The sequence below is a fragment of the Hyperoodon ampullatus genome, assembly GCF_949752795.1.
Source record: "Hyperoodon ampullatus genome assembly, chromosome: 14".
NCBI lineage: Eukaryota > Metazoa > Chordata > Mammalia > Artiodactyla > Ziphiidae > Hyperoodon > Hyperoodon ampullatus.
This window is the reverse complement of record NC_136927.1, coordinates 18,674,017-18,691,109: the sequence shown is the minus strand read 5'-3', so window position 1 is coordinate 18,691,109 and position 17,093 is coordinate 18,674,017. Positions and strand designations below refer to the sequence as shown.

At 44.8% G+C, this 17,093-nt stretch overlaps 1 protein-coding gene across 1 annotated transcript in view; it reads right to left on the bottom strand.

Annotated features, from left to right (window-relative positions):
• The window catches only part of RALGAPA2 (Ral GTPase activating protein catalytic subunit alpha 2), a gene marked incomplete at both ends in the record, with an annotated part of 280,312 nt that overhangs the window by 79,988 nt on the left and 183,231 nt on the right, over window positions 1-17,093 (bottom strand). Inside the window, 7 exon segments of the mRNA XM_079718966.1 lie at window positions 1,743-1,866; window positions 6,139-6,210; window positions 7,051-7,822; window positions 12,342-12,525; window positions 13,007-13,144; window positions 14,010-14,078; window positions 15,367-15,477. Of these exon segments, the coding sequence (XP_079575092.1) occupies window positions 1,743-1,866; window positions 6,139-6,210; window positions 7,051-7,822; window positions 12,342-12,525; window positions 13,007-13,144; window positions 14,010-14,078; window positions 15,367-15,477 (1,470 nt within the window).

The window sequence follows — 17,093 nt, the reverse complement described above, 5'->3', positions numbered from 1 at the left end:
CAACTTAAGAAAACCACTATCAAAAGTTTGGTGCATATTTCTCCAACTTTATCCCCTCCTATACCTAAATATGTATATATGTATAGACACACACGGAGCTCCCCTATTGCTGGATTTGTGGGATTTTCTGTTTTCTCAAACCAGAAGGAGCATTCAAAGCAGTGTTTCAGGTCAAGGGGTACAAAAGTTTCCAAACTTAACAGCCATTCCTAAATTGCCTTTCAAAAGGGTTGTTCCAATTTATACCACTGCCAAAAGTCTCTGAGTTATAATTCTTTTTCAAGCTATGTGTGAATGTTCACTTAGTCAGTGCTTAGGTTCCATTTTGGTATTTTCTTTCTTTTTTTTTTTTTTTTTTACTTTTCATAAACTATTATTCTTTCAGTAAAGCACCTGTGGTAACACAATTGGAAAAAGAAAAAGAAATGGAAGAATTTCTTCTGTGCTAAAGACAATCAATACAGACACTGAATTAATGTTCTAATCTTTTCTTAAAACTCTAGTTAAGAAATGTATGGTTTAAAAATGTTGGTTAGGACCTCCCTGGTGGTGCAGTGGTTAAGAATCCACCTGTCAATGCAGGGGACATGGGTTCGAGTCCTGGTCTGGGAAGATCCCACATGCTGCGGAGCAACTAAGCCCATGTGCCACAACTACTGAAGCCTGCACGCCTAGAGTCCATGCTCCGCAACAAGAGAAGCCACTGCAATGAGAAGCCCGCACACTACAATGAAGAGTAGCCCCGCTCACCGCAACTAGAGAAAGCCCGCGCGCAGCAACGAAGACCCAAGGCAGCCAAAAATAAAAATAAATGATTAACTAATTTTTTAAAATGTTGGTTAAATAATAAGTATATTCTATGACAAGTAAGAAGTCATCTTATCGGTAAGAAGAACAGTTTATTGAAAGTTCAGTAACTCTTTTAGACTAAAACTGACTTGACATTTCAGAAGTATATGGTCTTGACCTTGATGTACCCTTACCCTGTCCCTACCTCCACATTGGTCCCTGCGCTAACACTCAGTTCTCAGAGTTAAGTCTTGCTTAGGCACCCAGAGAGCTTCCCACAGCATAGATAACCCAGAAACCAAAACAAAAGTAATAAAAAGTAAGAAAATTATTTCAGATATGCTGATTTCCATTTTAGCTACTCTGAATTCTTTTAGATTCTGGGAATATGTTCTGGAGACAGATATATGTGTGTGTATGTGTGCATGTGTATAAATGCATAGATGTCTTTTGGTCAGACTATGACTTAGTAAAGAAAAACAAAATTTTAAAATATCAACCATTCTGGGATCTACCTTAGGGAAACAGGTTGAGAGCTAAACCATCATGGCTACCGTCAAGTCAACTTTTTACTTCATCCAACTCTTCATTTTTCACTATTGATTTCTTTTCCAACCTCCAGGTAGGGACCAAAGCCATTGCTTCTCTGCCCACTGTCCTCTCTTACTACACACTGTCTATAGCTGGGAGAGCCGATCTGACTATTTAGTTTTGATGAAAAGCAAATGAAATCATATTAAGAAGAAAGTTAAGGGGAAACAAAAGTTGGTGTATAAAGTACAAAAATAACTGATAGAAGATGTCAAATTTGATATATTCTTCAACTCCAGAACTCTACCCATGCTATATTTGAATGTAAAAACATACGTAAAAATTTAGACCATCAAGGACTAGTTTACATACATCCTTAAATAGCACTGATGGATAAATGCCTCCTGAATGAAATGAATTACCTCCCATCCCAGTCCAGCAACAAAGTCTTCGTACGCTCGGCTTCCTCTTTCATTGGAAAGGATCGAGCACTTGTCTTCTTGGCCATCAGCAACGTAAAACACTGCGATTTTGTGCGTTTCACGGCTGTAATTTTTAGATTTAAAGGAGATAGAATACTTAGATACAAAATTTTGTTTTACTGCTGCCACCTATGCTTCTACTATACAGCTTACACTTGCTGAGAACTTACAAGGGGTCAGGCACTGTTCCAAGAAGGCTCAACACACGTCTAATCTATCCTTGCAGACGCCCTAATGAGACAGGTCTTATCATCACCTCCTCGTGGACACGGTGGAAAGGAGGCACAGAAAGTGACAGAAAAGCACTTGTAGCAAGCAGGACACTGGGAGCTGAGACAGGGCAGCCTGGGCTCCTGAGACCACTCTCTCAGAGGTATGATGTACGAACAGCATGTAAGAGCACATGGCTTGACAAATTCTCTCCAACTCTGGTAAAAATATACCTTTGAAAGCATTTCAGATAGCTATCAGTTGTGAACAGATCCTTGTGACCACACATACTTCACTTCCCACACTTTGAGATAAGGAAACCGGGGAGCTCCGATTGGAACTGTAAAATTGGCCGAGACTTTGTGAGAAATGGAAACTACTTCTTCAAAGCAGAACACACTTAGGTACTTTCTTTGTGAGGGGTGGCACCCGCAGGGTGGACAGCTGTCCAGGGAAACTTCTTTGGACATATAAACTGTTCGTCCACTTCCTCCATGATAGATTTGGGGCACTTTGCTGTTGAATCAGGTAAATGTGACACCACTTTGAGGAAAGCAGCCCTGCTTCTTAAACTTTTGTGCATCTAGCAAGGTCCTTGGTGCATAGAAGTTGCTCAGTTAAAACTCTGTTGAATTGACCAGAGATACGATGATATATTTGAACATGTCAATAACCATTTCTATAAACTATACCCTGGAGTAAAGTGTCAAAGTCACTAGACCTACACCAAGTGATCTGGAGACAGTTCAGAGGCAAAGACACCGCTCTTATTGGACCAGAGCTTTAATCAAGAACCATTCCGCAGTTCCATCACCCAAGACCTTGACTCCAGTCTCTACGTTCTAAAATTTTAGATTATCATTTCCAGAGCAGTTCCACTCTTCTCCTGATTTTTACCATACACTTTGAAAAAATCTCATAGGAAAAACTACCAAGCACTTAAACAACGTGGAAATGTTTCTGTTGCCTTATCATTCAATACCTCAACATTATAATCCGATTAGACATCAACAGTGGTGGAATCTGGGCTCTGTATTTTAACATATTATCCAATATCTCCTTCTGCAGGAATATTATTTTTCTACTTAATTAGCAGAATGAAATGAAACTGGAAAGTCATAAAAATAAATCAAGGAGGAGAGTACGCTCCTTTTATTTGTCTAGATAGCTTATTCATGTCCCTCCATAGTTTACATGCAATTATCATACTTAGAGGAGAAATTAGAAAATATAGAAAGGAAAAAGAAGAATTAAAAAAACCCACTAATGTTCTTTGCTTCTATGTTGAAATGATAACTGTTACTACTTCAGGATGCATTTTTGCACACAAAATGAGAAGCTACTTGTGTTCTGCCACTGATTTTTTCACTTAAAATATCTGTGAACACTTTTCTAAATTATGTAAAATATACATAACCGAAAAGTCACCATTTAAACTGTGTTGGAGTGCGAACATTTCTATACCGTGTGCTTGTATAACAAAGTTACTAATAATGGTTGTGTGACATTCCATTATATTAATATTAATATTCCATATCCTCAGCCCTTGCTATTGGACATTTAGGTTGCTTCCATTTGAAAGACGTTTTCACATTATCTTTGGTATGTCCTTAAAATCAATTCATGGACATGGAGCCTCGGTCATTGCCCACTTTTAAGGCTTTTGAAGTGTACTGTCCTGCTGCCAGTGGGGAAGGTGGGTGTCCTGAAGGCCCTGACAGACACACTGGTGGGGTGCTGCTCTCAGGGGAACAGATGTAGGGGGTGATGGATGCTAGTGGGTGGTGCTCTAGCAGAGACCTTGTGCTCTCAGCCTGTTGGAAAGCTTGTCCTCAGGCACATGGAGCCCAAAACCGTGACATCATTTCCTTCCAGACTGCAGGCAGGGCTGGCCAGCAGACTGGACTCTGACTAGCTTATTCTAAGAGCTGTAATCATGTGGGGGCTTGGATGGTAAGAGAGGTCATAACCTATGAACTAAAAGACAGTCTCTTTCAACAAACGGAGAGAAAAGGATAGTCACTCAATTCCTTTCTGCAGCTCTGTCTATATATTTAAAAGTCTTCAGCATTTAATTTTTCTCTATTCTATACACTTGACACACATAAAACATCTCAGGTTTATCTGAAATGATTCTGTTTGTTCTCCTTAAAGTCCAAGCTTTTTACATTGTAGCTGCTTACAGATCCTCGTCAACTCAATGTGGAGCAGAGAGGGCTCGGCCCGGTGACTGTGTGACTGATGGAGGTGTGAGCAAAGGTGACCTTTAGCTGTAAACACTCATCAAATTTCACAGCCTCCAAAATGTTAGCACCGCGGAGAGCCTGGGAGGATGCAGACGCTGTGTCTGGCCTTATTAGAGCCAGGCTTTTGAAAGGACAATTAGCAACATCAATAGCACTTCATATCCACAAGCTGCAGGACCAGTGCTCGAAGGAGCAGGTAATTCAGGGCCACACATACAGAAAAGAAACCATTTCCTCTTCCTCATCAGAACGCAGTTTTCTTTCTTATTAAGAATAGACCAGAATGGCTCAGTTTCCTTGTGCTGTCACATTAAAAAGCCAAACATAGAAACACGACTGTAACTTTCACTTTACCATGGGGTGGCAAGAGGTGTTAATATTGAAAAGGGGAGCCTTCTTTAATTTGTATGTACGTTCATCACACCATTTACAGCTCTGCTAACTTCACAATATACAAATCGTAGCTGTGAGGTGGTCTCTTCTTTTCCTCAGAACGTGCTAAGCAGAAACTCCGCCTTGACAGCAGGGAAATAAATTGATGCCAGAAATAAATAGAAACATCTTGACTGGAAGTTGAGGGCTGAGGTTATGTCCTTACCTGCTAACTGACTGGTACACGGGATCTCAGAGCTAAAGAGCCCTCGACTTATTTCTGGGTTTTTTTTTTCCTAAAAAGAACCTTGAAAACACCCTTTACCTTAAAGTAAGTGGATACCTTTTTAGATGTTGAGAAGACACTAAATCCAGGAGTTGGGGTTTTAGGTGAAGGTTATTCGGCGGGGGAGAGGACTTGCCAATCAGCTCTCCAAACGTATTATGCTGCAACAGCCCCGCCAGGGAGCTACTTCGATTGTACCTCATGCAACTAAAGTGCATTAACACTCAACAAATTGGCCACAATCACAAGATACCAATGTCTTCACTTAATACGAAGGAGCATGAAGTAATTCAGCATACGTTTGAAAAGCTGAGTTTGGAACCCAAGTGACCGCTTGTTTCCTACTGGAGGACAAGAGGGAAGGGGCAGTGAATCCCTCAGCCCTTCAGCAAAAATCCACCCCCCCAAACTTCCACAGAGAACTCGGTCTCTTCCTCTGGAGAAAAAGCAGCACAACAACTATTAGGAAACTGAACGTGGGGAAGGACAGTGTGAGGAGTAACGGCTTCAGGTTTTCTTCTCTAATAAGATGCCTAATGATGCTCCTAAAGGGAATACAAGAGGAACAGAGAGCTTTTTTTTTTAAATGAGTTTTAAAAAACTTAAGATTAAGGCAGCAGTGTATTCATTTCTTCCAAGCACCCGTTATGTACCCGGTACAACACCAGCTCCGGACTGAGATGTTTTCAGAAGCACACATTTCCCCAGACCAAACACTGGTCAGAGCTCATCTTTGGAACTGCTTCTAAGATTGTACGGAAAAGAGGTAGATCTGAGATCCGACCTGCTTTGGAGAATGAGGCTTAGGGCTAGAGAGTGCCTTATTACAGCACCGGGGTCTTAACCTTGCCTACCCCGCAGAACAGAGACCACTGCACGCCGGCCCATGGAGTCAGACTCACAGGCTCCAAACCATGAGGTCCGTGAACATGGGTGGCTATGTGACCTGGGCCGGCGGGACAAGAGGGGCTGCAGAGATGAAATGAGAACCAGTGTCCACTGGCTGAGAGGCTCTCAATCAAGGCAGAGGTTAGGGGACCTCTTCCTTGTGTAGCAAACATGTAAGTTTACTGCTCAGAGTAAAACTACCAAAGGTATGGCCTGTGCAAATGCCACCAGCTGCTAGGTCTCTGCAGGGGTATCACTTCTGCAGCCATATCTGGCCCCCCCCCCACACACAAAGACAGACAGGAATAAGGTGGTTTGATATACTTTCACATACCACTGTCGGGAGTCCAGATTTTTTAGCTCTCTCAATAATTTTGAATTTTTCTTCAACAGATGGAAATTCTTCCTATAAAGGAAAAGGAATGGAAGAAAAGTCGTGCGATCACAGATCAATTTTGCCCTTTCCAATCAGTCAATGAACAAACCTACCGATTCATCCAACCATCTGTCTACCCATCCACAACTACATCATTCATCAAAGATTTGTGGCCGAAGCCTGTAGAATGAACTTCATTCTTAAGATATTCGAAGGCATCATGACTCCACTGCATCAGGTTACTGTCCAGGGACAACGGGTGCCTGTGGTCCATGAGTGTGTGACTTGTGTGTGTGCCTGTATCTCTGTTTCCACTGTCAGCTCTGCCATGAGACTCTTCCCCACCTCTGCAGCTCAAACCCACCCCTTCCGCAGAGTCTGCTCCACTGCCCCCTACTTCTGGATGGCCTGGCGGTTCTTCTAGAGGTCCTGAGTCACACTGTCTTTCATCAGAGTTGTATCGGGTACTATGATACAGAAAAACCCGAACAAACTTTTTGGCCAACTCAATATTAAGTCTTCTTCCCTCACCAGAGCTAAGGAGAGACTGTGGCTTATTCATCTCTGTAGTCCACTGGCATCTTTAATGAAGGCAGAAGCAACAATGGACAGAGCAGTAATTAAAACACACACACACAGAGTAAATGCTCGATACCCTTTAAAATATACAACAGATGTTTGGAATTCAATCTGTGCATCAGTACAGCCCAATTAATTTCACTTCTAGCTTTAATTTAGCAGCAGAAAATAAGCTATAAATGCTGAAATAGAGAAAAATCTCCACTTCTGTTCTGCTTCCCAAACCCGAAACTGATAAGAACTGTCACACAAAAATAAGAAGACAGTTGAAGGCCTAGAGTGGATCGTTACCTTCTGTCCCAAGAATTCATTCCCAAGTCATCGAGCAGCAACCTGCAGAAGTAAAAGGCTCCCCGGGGCTCCACCGGTGATGGCGGCTCCTGGCTGGCAACCTTCATGGCCACGTCCAAGTCGCACCTCTGGACATACTCGTCTTCCTGTGCGCTCTGGCGCAGGAGGACCTCGGTGATTTCCTTCTCTTGGGCACGGTTCATTCCACACGGGGGTGGAGAAGGTTCGTTGAGATGGAGCTGAGATGGTAAAAGGCATTCGGGACTCGTGTGGCCAATGTTTTCAAGTAATTTGTTGAGGACATCCTCCCCCTCCTCAGTCTGAGAAAGATCCCTCTGAGGTCCAGGTGTTTGGTGATGCCAGCCCGAGATCAGGAACGAGGGACTTCTGCCCTTTGGGGCTAAGCAGCCTTCCAGAGGTCCATAGAGCACCTTCCCGTCCCAGGAGTACTTCCCCGAGATGTCCCTCACGATCACTCTCACGTCCGAGGGGGTGCCCTCTGGCGACCCGCTGGGAGGACCTGCCGCGGGCGTCTGCAGGTAGGAGATGAGGGTGCTATCATTGAACACAAACAACTGCAGGTTCGGGCTCCTGAACACGTCGGGGGAGAGCTCGGCAGCGTCGGCGTGTGTGTTGTCGTGGTGCTCACTGACCAAGCTGTGCAGCACGGCAGGGCCCCCGCGCAGGGGGAAGTGTCCCAGGTGGTTCACCAGGTGTGCCATCACCATCCGCGCAGTCAGCGGGATCAGCTCCACGCTCCTTCGCCTCCTCTCTGCCGACAGCAGGACGACAGCAGGACGAGGACACCAAGAGACGGAGAATGAAAGTGAAAACGGACCACCACCGGATTGCAATCTGTCCCTAGCACGGTGGATTTTTTTTTTTTTTTTAGTCTGGGGATTTTTTCCACCCGTTTTCTTTTTTTGACATTCATTCTACTTGAATTTAAAAGCACACGTTAGATAGACGGCTGAAAGAACCAACTTACATGAAGATCTCATTTGGAAAGGGACATTTAAAAACGTGTAGATACAGACATAAACCAGAGACAGATCCCGGTCCTGAAGGGGTGACAGTTCTAGGAGCTCCAGGAGGTGGACACCTGCCGTTGGACAGGACGGCAGCGCGGAGGGCTGGGGGCTGGGGAGGTGGCCTCGCTCCCCTCAGTGGGTGACGGGAGACATTCCTAAGGGATGAAGTGAGCCTGGGACTGCTGAAATATATTTGAAGCAATTTGCTTTAGGATTATTGTGGCTATTTATGTTTTGCTGTGAGGTCATTTTAAATATTTAACAGAATCTGATATATTAATAATTCATGGAGTTACTTAGAAGGCTTTCACTGAATTTGTAGCTGATGATTAAATGCCCAGGAGCAACTAATTTATAAAATTTTTAAGACTTCAGATGTATAGAAGGACTCTGACAATATCACGTTTGAAAGGGGGCTGTGTGAAATGTTTGCGATATGAGGGAGAAGCAGATGAAATCCACAAGTAGGGACTGAAACGATTACTTAAGCCTGAGAGCAGTTAGGGAAATCTTCATCCACCAAATTTACAAGGGAACTGTGCATTAATCTAAGAACAGGTCAAAATAAAACCTTTTAATAAAAAAAAATCACTAGATATTTAAACAAACTAAGATTTCTAATTTGGGCTTAAAGGTTTAGGAAATACTTGATTTCTAAATTCACAGCATGAAAAATCAAATATTAATGAAAACATCAATAACTATAAATATCCTTTCTCATGCTAACCATCCTCCCTCTCAGACAGCAGAAATCTAACTGACTTATTTATACATCATCAATATTATGATGTAAAAATCCTAGAAACAATCAAATCCTAGAATCTAGGAAATTCTGTGTGATGAGTGAGAACCAGACTGTCCTCACTTTCCTTGGATTTCTTCTTAATTTTTTCTTTTTGAGGAACAGGAAATCACCTGTATTCAACAATGAAAAATAAAACTTCATTTAAAAATTGTAACTTTTTAGAAGCAGAGGAGGTCATCTACATCTGTCTCTGAAATGAAATGCTTCTTCCCGACCCTCTGAAGTGCGCATGATTTCCATACAGCTGAGAAATTTAAACACCTCAACTCATTCCCTTGAAATCACAGTTATGAATGCCTTTGCTTTTGTGTCCATATTAACTTTTTCAAAAGTTACAGATGCTTTTTATTCATGCTTATCATCCCATATGAATACATGCTCCATCAGAAATGTTAATGCTCCAACAACAAAGGTGCAGCCAGCTGGGGGCTCAGGAGGCCATAATGTAAGACACCGCATGGTGATGACACGGTAGCACAGGCTACGAAACTAACAAGAAAGGTCCAACTGGATAAAGGCCATGGCAGAAAACAACAACTGGAAAAGCAACTTTCCCCTACTTTTACTTACATAGGTTGTACTTTCAATTTGCAGTAAATACAAATTTGTATTTTAATGAATGTGCTTGAATTCTACAATGGGAAATTAACCTGGAGTCATATTAATCAAGTCATAAACCATGACACACCCAATAAAACCCCCAAATATCCTTGGTACTGAAAAGTAAGGAAGGGAGTATTTGTGAAATAAGAACTGTTCTTCCCTGGCAGACTTCAGCTGCATCAACTGCCCAGGGCTGCCCTGAAAAATAAAGAGGAAGTCTAGACTCCATCTATGAAAAAACAAGCTCGTGACTTCCAAAAAGTATGCAAAAATATATTCCAAATATTTATTTTATTTTTCTAAATTTAGAGATGAAATATAAAAACAGTAATGTTAGGTTGTCCTTTAACTTTCATTTTTTTAAAGCTCCTCCCTTCCCTTCTTTTTAAGCACTTAGGTATTAATGATGAGAAAAGTGAGCAGGTGGCATGACATTGATGGTTCCTCCCCAAGCTGGGCCAGCAGCCGCCTCAGCTGTAGGTGGTTGGGTCTCTCACGCTTGTAACTCTATTTGAAAGTAGTAATTACATCAAATGTGGGAAATCGTCTATGAAAGAATCATCTGAAAATAATAGATAAAAATATAACATTGCTTATCAGAAACATTATCTGAGTAGAAATAGTGTGGTTATAAATGATGAATTAATGACACTGAATGAAAAAAAAACCCCTCAAATATGAGCACATTTTGTTTAACCTAAAATACCTATCTTTATTTTTTCCTCTTCATTCTTAACAAGGATGTACTTATTTGGCAAGAGAGTCTGTGGGTGCTAGTATGTTTTTAAGCTTCTTTGTTTTTTTACTTAGTAAAAGTGTTAGAGAATTTTAAAACTCCTTTGCCATAGAAGTTTAAACCTCATTTTGAGTAACACAGAGCTGTGTTAGGACAAGTTTGCATAAGGTCCTGAGGTTTTCTGGAGAATGAATGGTCAACTCAAAGAGTGTTGGACATTGAAAGAAAGTGGTACAGAAATTTAAATGTGCATTTTTAGGTTTATCCTTTTTCATTACCCTATTAATCTTCTGCCATTTTTCTGTGAAGAGTCAAAATCAGCAGTGAACCTATTTTTGGACTACAAGGTAGGAAACAGCAAAAAGAAATAGATCAAAGGTCATTTTACTGAAAAAAAAAAGTTTTGAATTTACAACTGTGGGAAAAAAATGTCAAGAAAAGATTGCAACTGGAAAGAACAGGGGACTCCAGAAGGAGACCCACAAATGACGAAGCAAACGGAGGGCAAAAGGGCGACACAACATGACGAGGTGCCTTGTGCTGCCAGCCAGCAACACAGCCCCGATCAGTCTTCCATCTCCACTACGCAAAACCCCCCGTGAAGAATTCGCTGTTCCAGGACCCTGTGGATAAACCTTAAGTCCACATTCCGCCTCTGTTACTTCTGACCTGTACACCCTTGGGAAAATCCCTTTGCCTTGGTCTGCTCGTCTATAAAAGGAGCTAAAATGAGGCCTCGCTCCTGACTGGCACCCCACGCCTGTCCCCCCCTCCCAGCCAGAAGCACACTCCGGACTCTGCAGTCTTGCAACCACAGCCCTGGACCTGAACCCTCACCGGCTAATGCTGCTGTGTCCTTCCTGCCTTCCCAGGAGGCCCCACGGGGGACTGTCTTGGGGCCCCAAACAGTCATGCCCCAGGTCACCTGCTCATGCTGTCTGGCTGCAGACCAACCACGCTGTGCAAAGTATTCAGCAAAACCCACCACCAAACACTTGGTTGGGAAATAAAACAGCTGCTGTTCTGGTCTCACCCTCCCCGAGCTTCTGGAAGCCTGTGACCCCGCTGACCTTCTTCAGTGCCTTGCCTGCTTTCTTCCCTTGACCTCCTAGAAATGACTCCTTTTGGTTCTTTGTCCATTTCCCTGACTTTGCTTTCCTGGTGACATGCCCTCGCTCCTCTTTCTTTAAGCAAGTTTTACCCTCAAGGTTCTGTTCTTAGGCCTAGGTTTTTAACTTGCAAAGTCCATAACATTTTCATGGATGATCTAACACTCTATACCCACATTTTTTTTCTAACTTTTAATTTTTGAGACAATTGAAGATTCACACGCACTTGTAAGAAATAATACAGAGAGAGTCCAGATATCCTTCACCCGAAGGGTAACATCTTGAGTAACAATAGTACAATATCACATTTGTCACCGAAAGAATTCATCAGTCTTCAGAGTTCACTAGTTTTAGTGCGTGTGTGTATGTGAGGCATATAGATGGCATATATCACACATACAGATGACACATCCACATGCTGACTCACATTCCAAGGCCTAGAGATGGGCTCTTGTCATTTGGGGAGAAGGCGGTTAGGGGGGTAAGCACAGCCCCGAGGTCCTGACACACCCACATGTCTACGATGGGCCCTCCGCTGGGAGCAGAATGGCCTCACACCATCCCTTTGTGATGCCCGCCTGGTCCCGATGCTCTACCAGCTCCCGCAAAGTCAGCCCGTCCTTCCAAGTCTGGCTTAGGTCCTTCTCCGTGGGAAGTCCCTATGGTGCTACCGGGTCATACACGAGTCCTTCTGCCTGAATCCTGTCGCCCCCCACCCCCCCGCCCCGCCACCATGAAATGAAAAGCTCCTTGGGGACAGAAAATGGACTGTGTTTGTGGGTCCCGTGGGTCCTCGATAATACAAAATTTAACTAAGATGGGAAAAGAAAGGGGAGGAGAACAGAAAAAGAGAGGAAACGAGGAAGGAGGGACTTGCTATCACAGAACACTCTAGAAACCTGGATTTCAACCACCGGATTCTTAAAAAGTAACACAGCGAGTATTAACAAAAGGCTACCGTCTTTCCTTTTCCTGCCAACTGGAATGACTATTCTGAAGAATCTTACCCTCTTCGACAGTAAGCAGGTTGCCCAGTTCTGCTGATGAGTGAAATTGGACCGGCTCGGAATTCTTCACGTTTGCCAGTGGGAGGAAGGGGTCATAATCCGTGGACGACAGGTCAGCCAGGGTCAGGGTGTAGCGGCTCTGCTGGGTGTACGGGCTTGAGCCGCAAACACAGCAGTGCAGAACCTGTGAAGCACAGAAGGGATTGTGTGCCAGGGATGCCCCCAACCTCCTGCCCCCTGACGACCTGTCAAACTACAACAGCACTGAGGAGGTAACTGGGACCATTATACTTTTTCTTCCTTTGATAAACAGATTTTGTCCAACTAAGGCTGTGGATATTCCTACAACAGAAACAGTTCTTTTCATAACAAAGCAGATACAGACCACGTCCCATGAACACTGGGGGATTCTGACCAAACTGCAGTTGTTTGACGATAACAGTCGGGTAAAATGCGCGCATCGGGAACTGGGTAACCACTGCTTCTCTATAATCATAACTGTTCTGCTCTCACTCCTGAAGTCATTCATTTCTTTTAAAATGTTGAACCCCCATAAATCCTTGTCAAAAGGGCACAGATAAGTATGTGAATGCCTAAAACCTGTTTTGGTGATTCTCTGATGCTGCAGTCCACGCTCCATGCCCCGAGGCCTGGGGGAGACTCACCCTGTAGATGTAATCCAGCAAGGGGGTCCGGGCCGCGGGCTGCTCGTCCAGGGCTGCCGTGGACACGGGGTGGAGGAGGGCGCCAGCAGGCAGCGCCATGCACCAGTCCAGGAGGCAGAGCAGCAGGGACACGAGGAACTGGAAGATGAAGCAGACCCAGAGCCTCAGGCTGCAGCCTCGCACACTCCACCCCAAGTGACAGCAAACAGCAGAACCTTCCCGGCATCGCAGCCATTGTTCAAGGACACAGGAATGAATGAGGTTTTCGCAGAGAGGCTGTTAGGGCCAGTCCTAACAGGGGCTATTATAGATATCCTTGTTTTTTTGGGTTTTTTTTTGTGGTACCCGGGCCTCTCACCGTTGTGGCCTCTCCCGTTGCGGAGCACAGGCTCCGGACGCGAAGGCTCAGCGGCCATGGCTCACGGGCCCAGCCGCTCCGCGGCATGTGGGGTCCTCCCGGACCGGGGCACGAACCCGTGTCCCCTGCATTGGCAGGCGGACTCTCAACCACTGCGCCACCAGGGAAGCCCCTAACAGGGGATATTATAAAGGATAGCCCTGCATGTGATAGTATTTGCCATCTGTCTTATTACATTCTTAAAAAACAAACTCTAGAGGGCTTCCCTGGTGGCGCAGTGGTTGAGAGTCCGCCTGCCAATGCAGGGGACACGGGTTCGTGCCCCGGTCCGGGAAGACCCCACATGCCGCGGAGCGGCTGGGCCCGTGAGCCATGGCCGCTGAGCCTGCGGGTCCGGAGCCTGTGCTCCGCAACGGGAGAGGCCACAACGGTGAGAGGCCCGCGTACTGCAAAACAAACAAACAAACAAAAAAAACAAACTCTAGAGATTGGAATTGACATATATACACTAATATGTATATAATGGATGACTAGTAAGAACCTGCTATATAAAAAAATAAATAAAATTCTAAAAAAAAAAAAAAGAAGAGCCATTCTCTAAACAAAAACAAACTCTAGGGAGGACTTGGCTGATGTGCCACTTACCTTCTTATCTGTTTCCACAGAGGAGTACTCTGCACTTGGTAAAAGAGAAGCAATTGTGGCCACGAGGATCTGCAGAGAAGACAAATTCCCAATCAAACAGACCCTAGTAACAGTTCTGGAAGCCATGTGAAAGGAGGCCCAGGACTGCCTTGCCACTAAAGCCAGCCTGGTGCCAACTCCCAGAGGAAGGTGACATCAAGCGAAGAGTCACCTCAGAGATTTGTGTGACCTGAAAACCAGAAGGCGATGGCCACGCCTGGTTCCACTCTGCTGGCAGTGAAATCGGGGGCCCAGAGGAAGGAGTATTTCTGTCTGCAGTCACACAATCTCCATTATCTGTCTCCACACTTCTCACAAGGAAAGCAACAAACACTTGCAAAAGTAATTATGAAGATGCTCCCATTTACTTTTCTTATAAATTACCCCAGGTCTCCCCACACCTGCGGCTGCAGGGTAACAGCACCACTTTCATTCTCAAAGGTATTCCCGTTTAGGTGATAAATTATACGGTTGCCCTAAAACCCAACTTTACATTTTGCAGCAGCTTATATGCCTATCGTCCAAAGTTCTGTTTCACTCTAGGTCCCTTGAGGTTGAAAATCACTTGTGACTTCTGCTGTATCTCTGAGAGAACAAAGTGACCTCAAGGGTGAAATTTGTCTAGGGCCGAGAGAAAATAAATCATATCCCTTCCTCTGCACTGGGTGTGTACAGAACAGGGCATGTTTAAAGTAGGGCAGCTACAAAACCTGGCAGGAACAGCCGAGCCTTACCGACCACACCTGCAGGGCGAGGGTACCTGCCCCTGTGCAAGCCGGCACCTTCACATGCCACTGACGTCCGGGGTGTTTTCGTGCAGAAGGTTCTTCCTGTTCCTCTTGCCCCCGTCCTCCACCAGTGACCCCACGGAGGGTATTACAGTCGTTATCTCATTACAGCCGGGGGATCACGCTATGGCAGAAAACTCGGTCCGGGCCTTCGGTCTGGGAGAGGCCCCCATATCCCACCCCCGCCCACACACACAGGGCATCACAACCAGCTGCCGACTCCTTGTTGGCACCATCCAAATTACTCTGGATGAATGAAGCCCAATCGACAAAAGGTCTCTTTGTTGGGGTCGTGTTTGCCTTTCAAACTCCCCAAGTGTAAGGCTGCCCTGGAACACTGGTGGCTTCTTACGTGGTGCCTGAAATCGCAGCTGAGAAGAACCAGCGCAATTTACTCTGAAAATGGGTGACTCACGCGGCAGTTTAATGGTTGGTTCTCCAACCATTATTTGAGTATCTAGAATTAATTAAATATCCAGTGTAATAAAAGGGAAACGCTGATGTTTGAGCATTATGGGAAAAAGACTTACTTCTGCAATTTTCCGAGGCAGAGAGGTTTCAAACATCTGAAGCTTTTCCCAGTAGGAAACCAGCAACTGAAGCACATCACAAGCTACCTGGGCCACGATTTTGTTAGGAAACTAGAAAAGGAAACAAAACCCCAAACGAAATAACCTCACTTCACGTGTGCAGTATTCCTAAAGAAGAACACAACAACGATTTCCTTCCAGCTCCATTTGGGAATCCATGTCCCTGTTCTGCATTAAATATATGAAGAATGGATCTTATCACCAGACAGTTTGTATGCGGTCACCGTCCTGTAACTGCCTTTTGTCTAGACTAGCTGTACTAATTTACATAACATTCTATAGAAACAAGTAGTTGTCATTTAATAATTTGGAAATTAAAACCATAAATTCAAACGCCTTATGCAGATCACACAAATGATAGTTTTGCCGACTGGAGGAAACGGAAATGTAGTACATTATTGAGTATCCCCTGTGTACTGAACCTTTTACAAGAATTGTACTCATTTTCACCTTGATAACTCTTCATTAACAGTTCCATAAGGCAGACGTTATCTTCATTTTACACTTGGAGAAACAAGGATTGATCAAAAGCCTTTCTATCCGATGAAACTAAACTTAACCTGCACATACAACATTCTAATAAATGTGAAAAATGTGGAGCTAGGAGAACGTAATTCAAAGTTATGGGATATTCAATTATTGAGTCTGTTTTCTGCGTCTGGTGTGTGTTCAGGGTCCTCTAGGTGCCCCTGTTTCTTGGAAGATGGCACAGCAATGGGGCAGTTCTCGGAGGGACTGTGGGCTGGGGGGGTGTGGGAGGGATGAGGACTCCTGGTGCTCCCTCCCTGGCCAGACCCTGGGCCACACTGCCATCCACACCCCATCATCTAGGGCAGAACGCTTTGTCACCAAATCTGTGTCCCTGTCTAGGCAGACCTCTGGACTTGCGTCTCAGCTATTTCCACCCCAGGAGCTCCAGGTTGCAGGAAGCAGATGCCAGCTGACCAGAGGGCCACAAAAACAACAGAGAGAAGTCAACATTTAGCACCTCAGTGACAAATCACAGTATGAGAAGGGAAAGGTGGTCAGTTTTACTTCTACAGAACAGTTACTGACTGCTCCCCTCTTGACAGGCACAAGGAAACCTGGGGTGAGAGCATCTGCCCCAAGGGGCTCTGCATAGCCTCCTCTGGCCACCCAGATCTCCCACCCCCTGACCCTCATGGCCTCTGTCCACTCCTCAAACACTCTGACTTATTTCTACCCCAGGGCCTTTGCACCTGCTCCTTGCTCTGCCCAGGACACTCATTCCCCAGGTCTGCACTCGGCAGGTGCTGCCACATTTTTCAGATCACAGCTCAAGATGTCATCTCCCCCATGAGGCCACCAAGCCTGTCCAAAGGCGTGGAGCCCACCCCCTCCAGCTCTTCCGTTCCATCCTCCTCCCCTGCTGTCATTTCTGGACGGCATTAAGGGCTATTAGAGCTGATCCTCTGTGTTTGTTTGCTTGTTGTTTTGTGTGTTTATCTTCTTGCATCTTATTCTCTGTCATATTCCTAATGCCGAGCACAGCCCCAAAGAGGTCTGAGGGGACGTCGGAATGTGGAGGGAGAGGAAGAGTAAGAGTGGGCACCGGGGGCGTTTCTGCTGCGTCCCGCTGGTCGGGTCACGTGGTAGAAACATAAGGTTGGCATGGCTCTTGCATTATGGCCGGAGACAGACAAGGT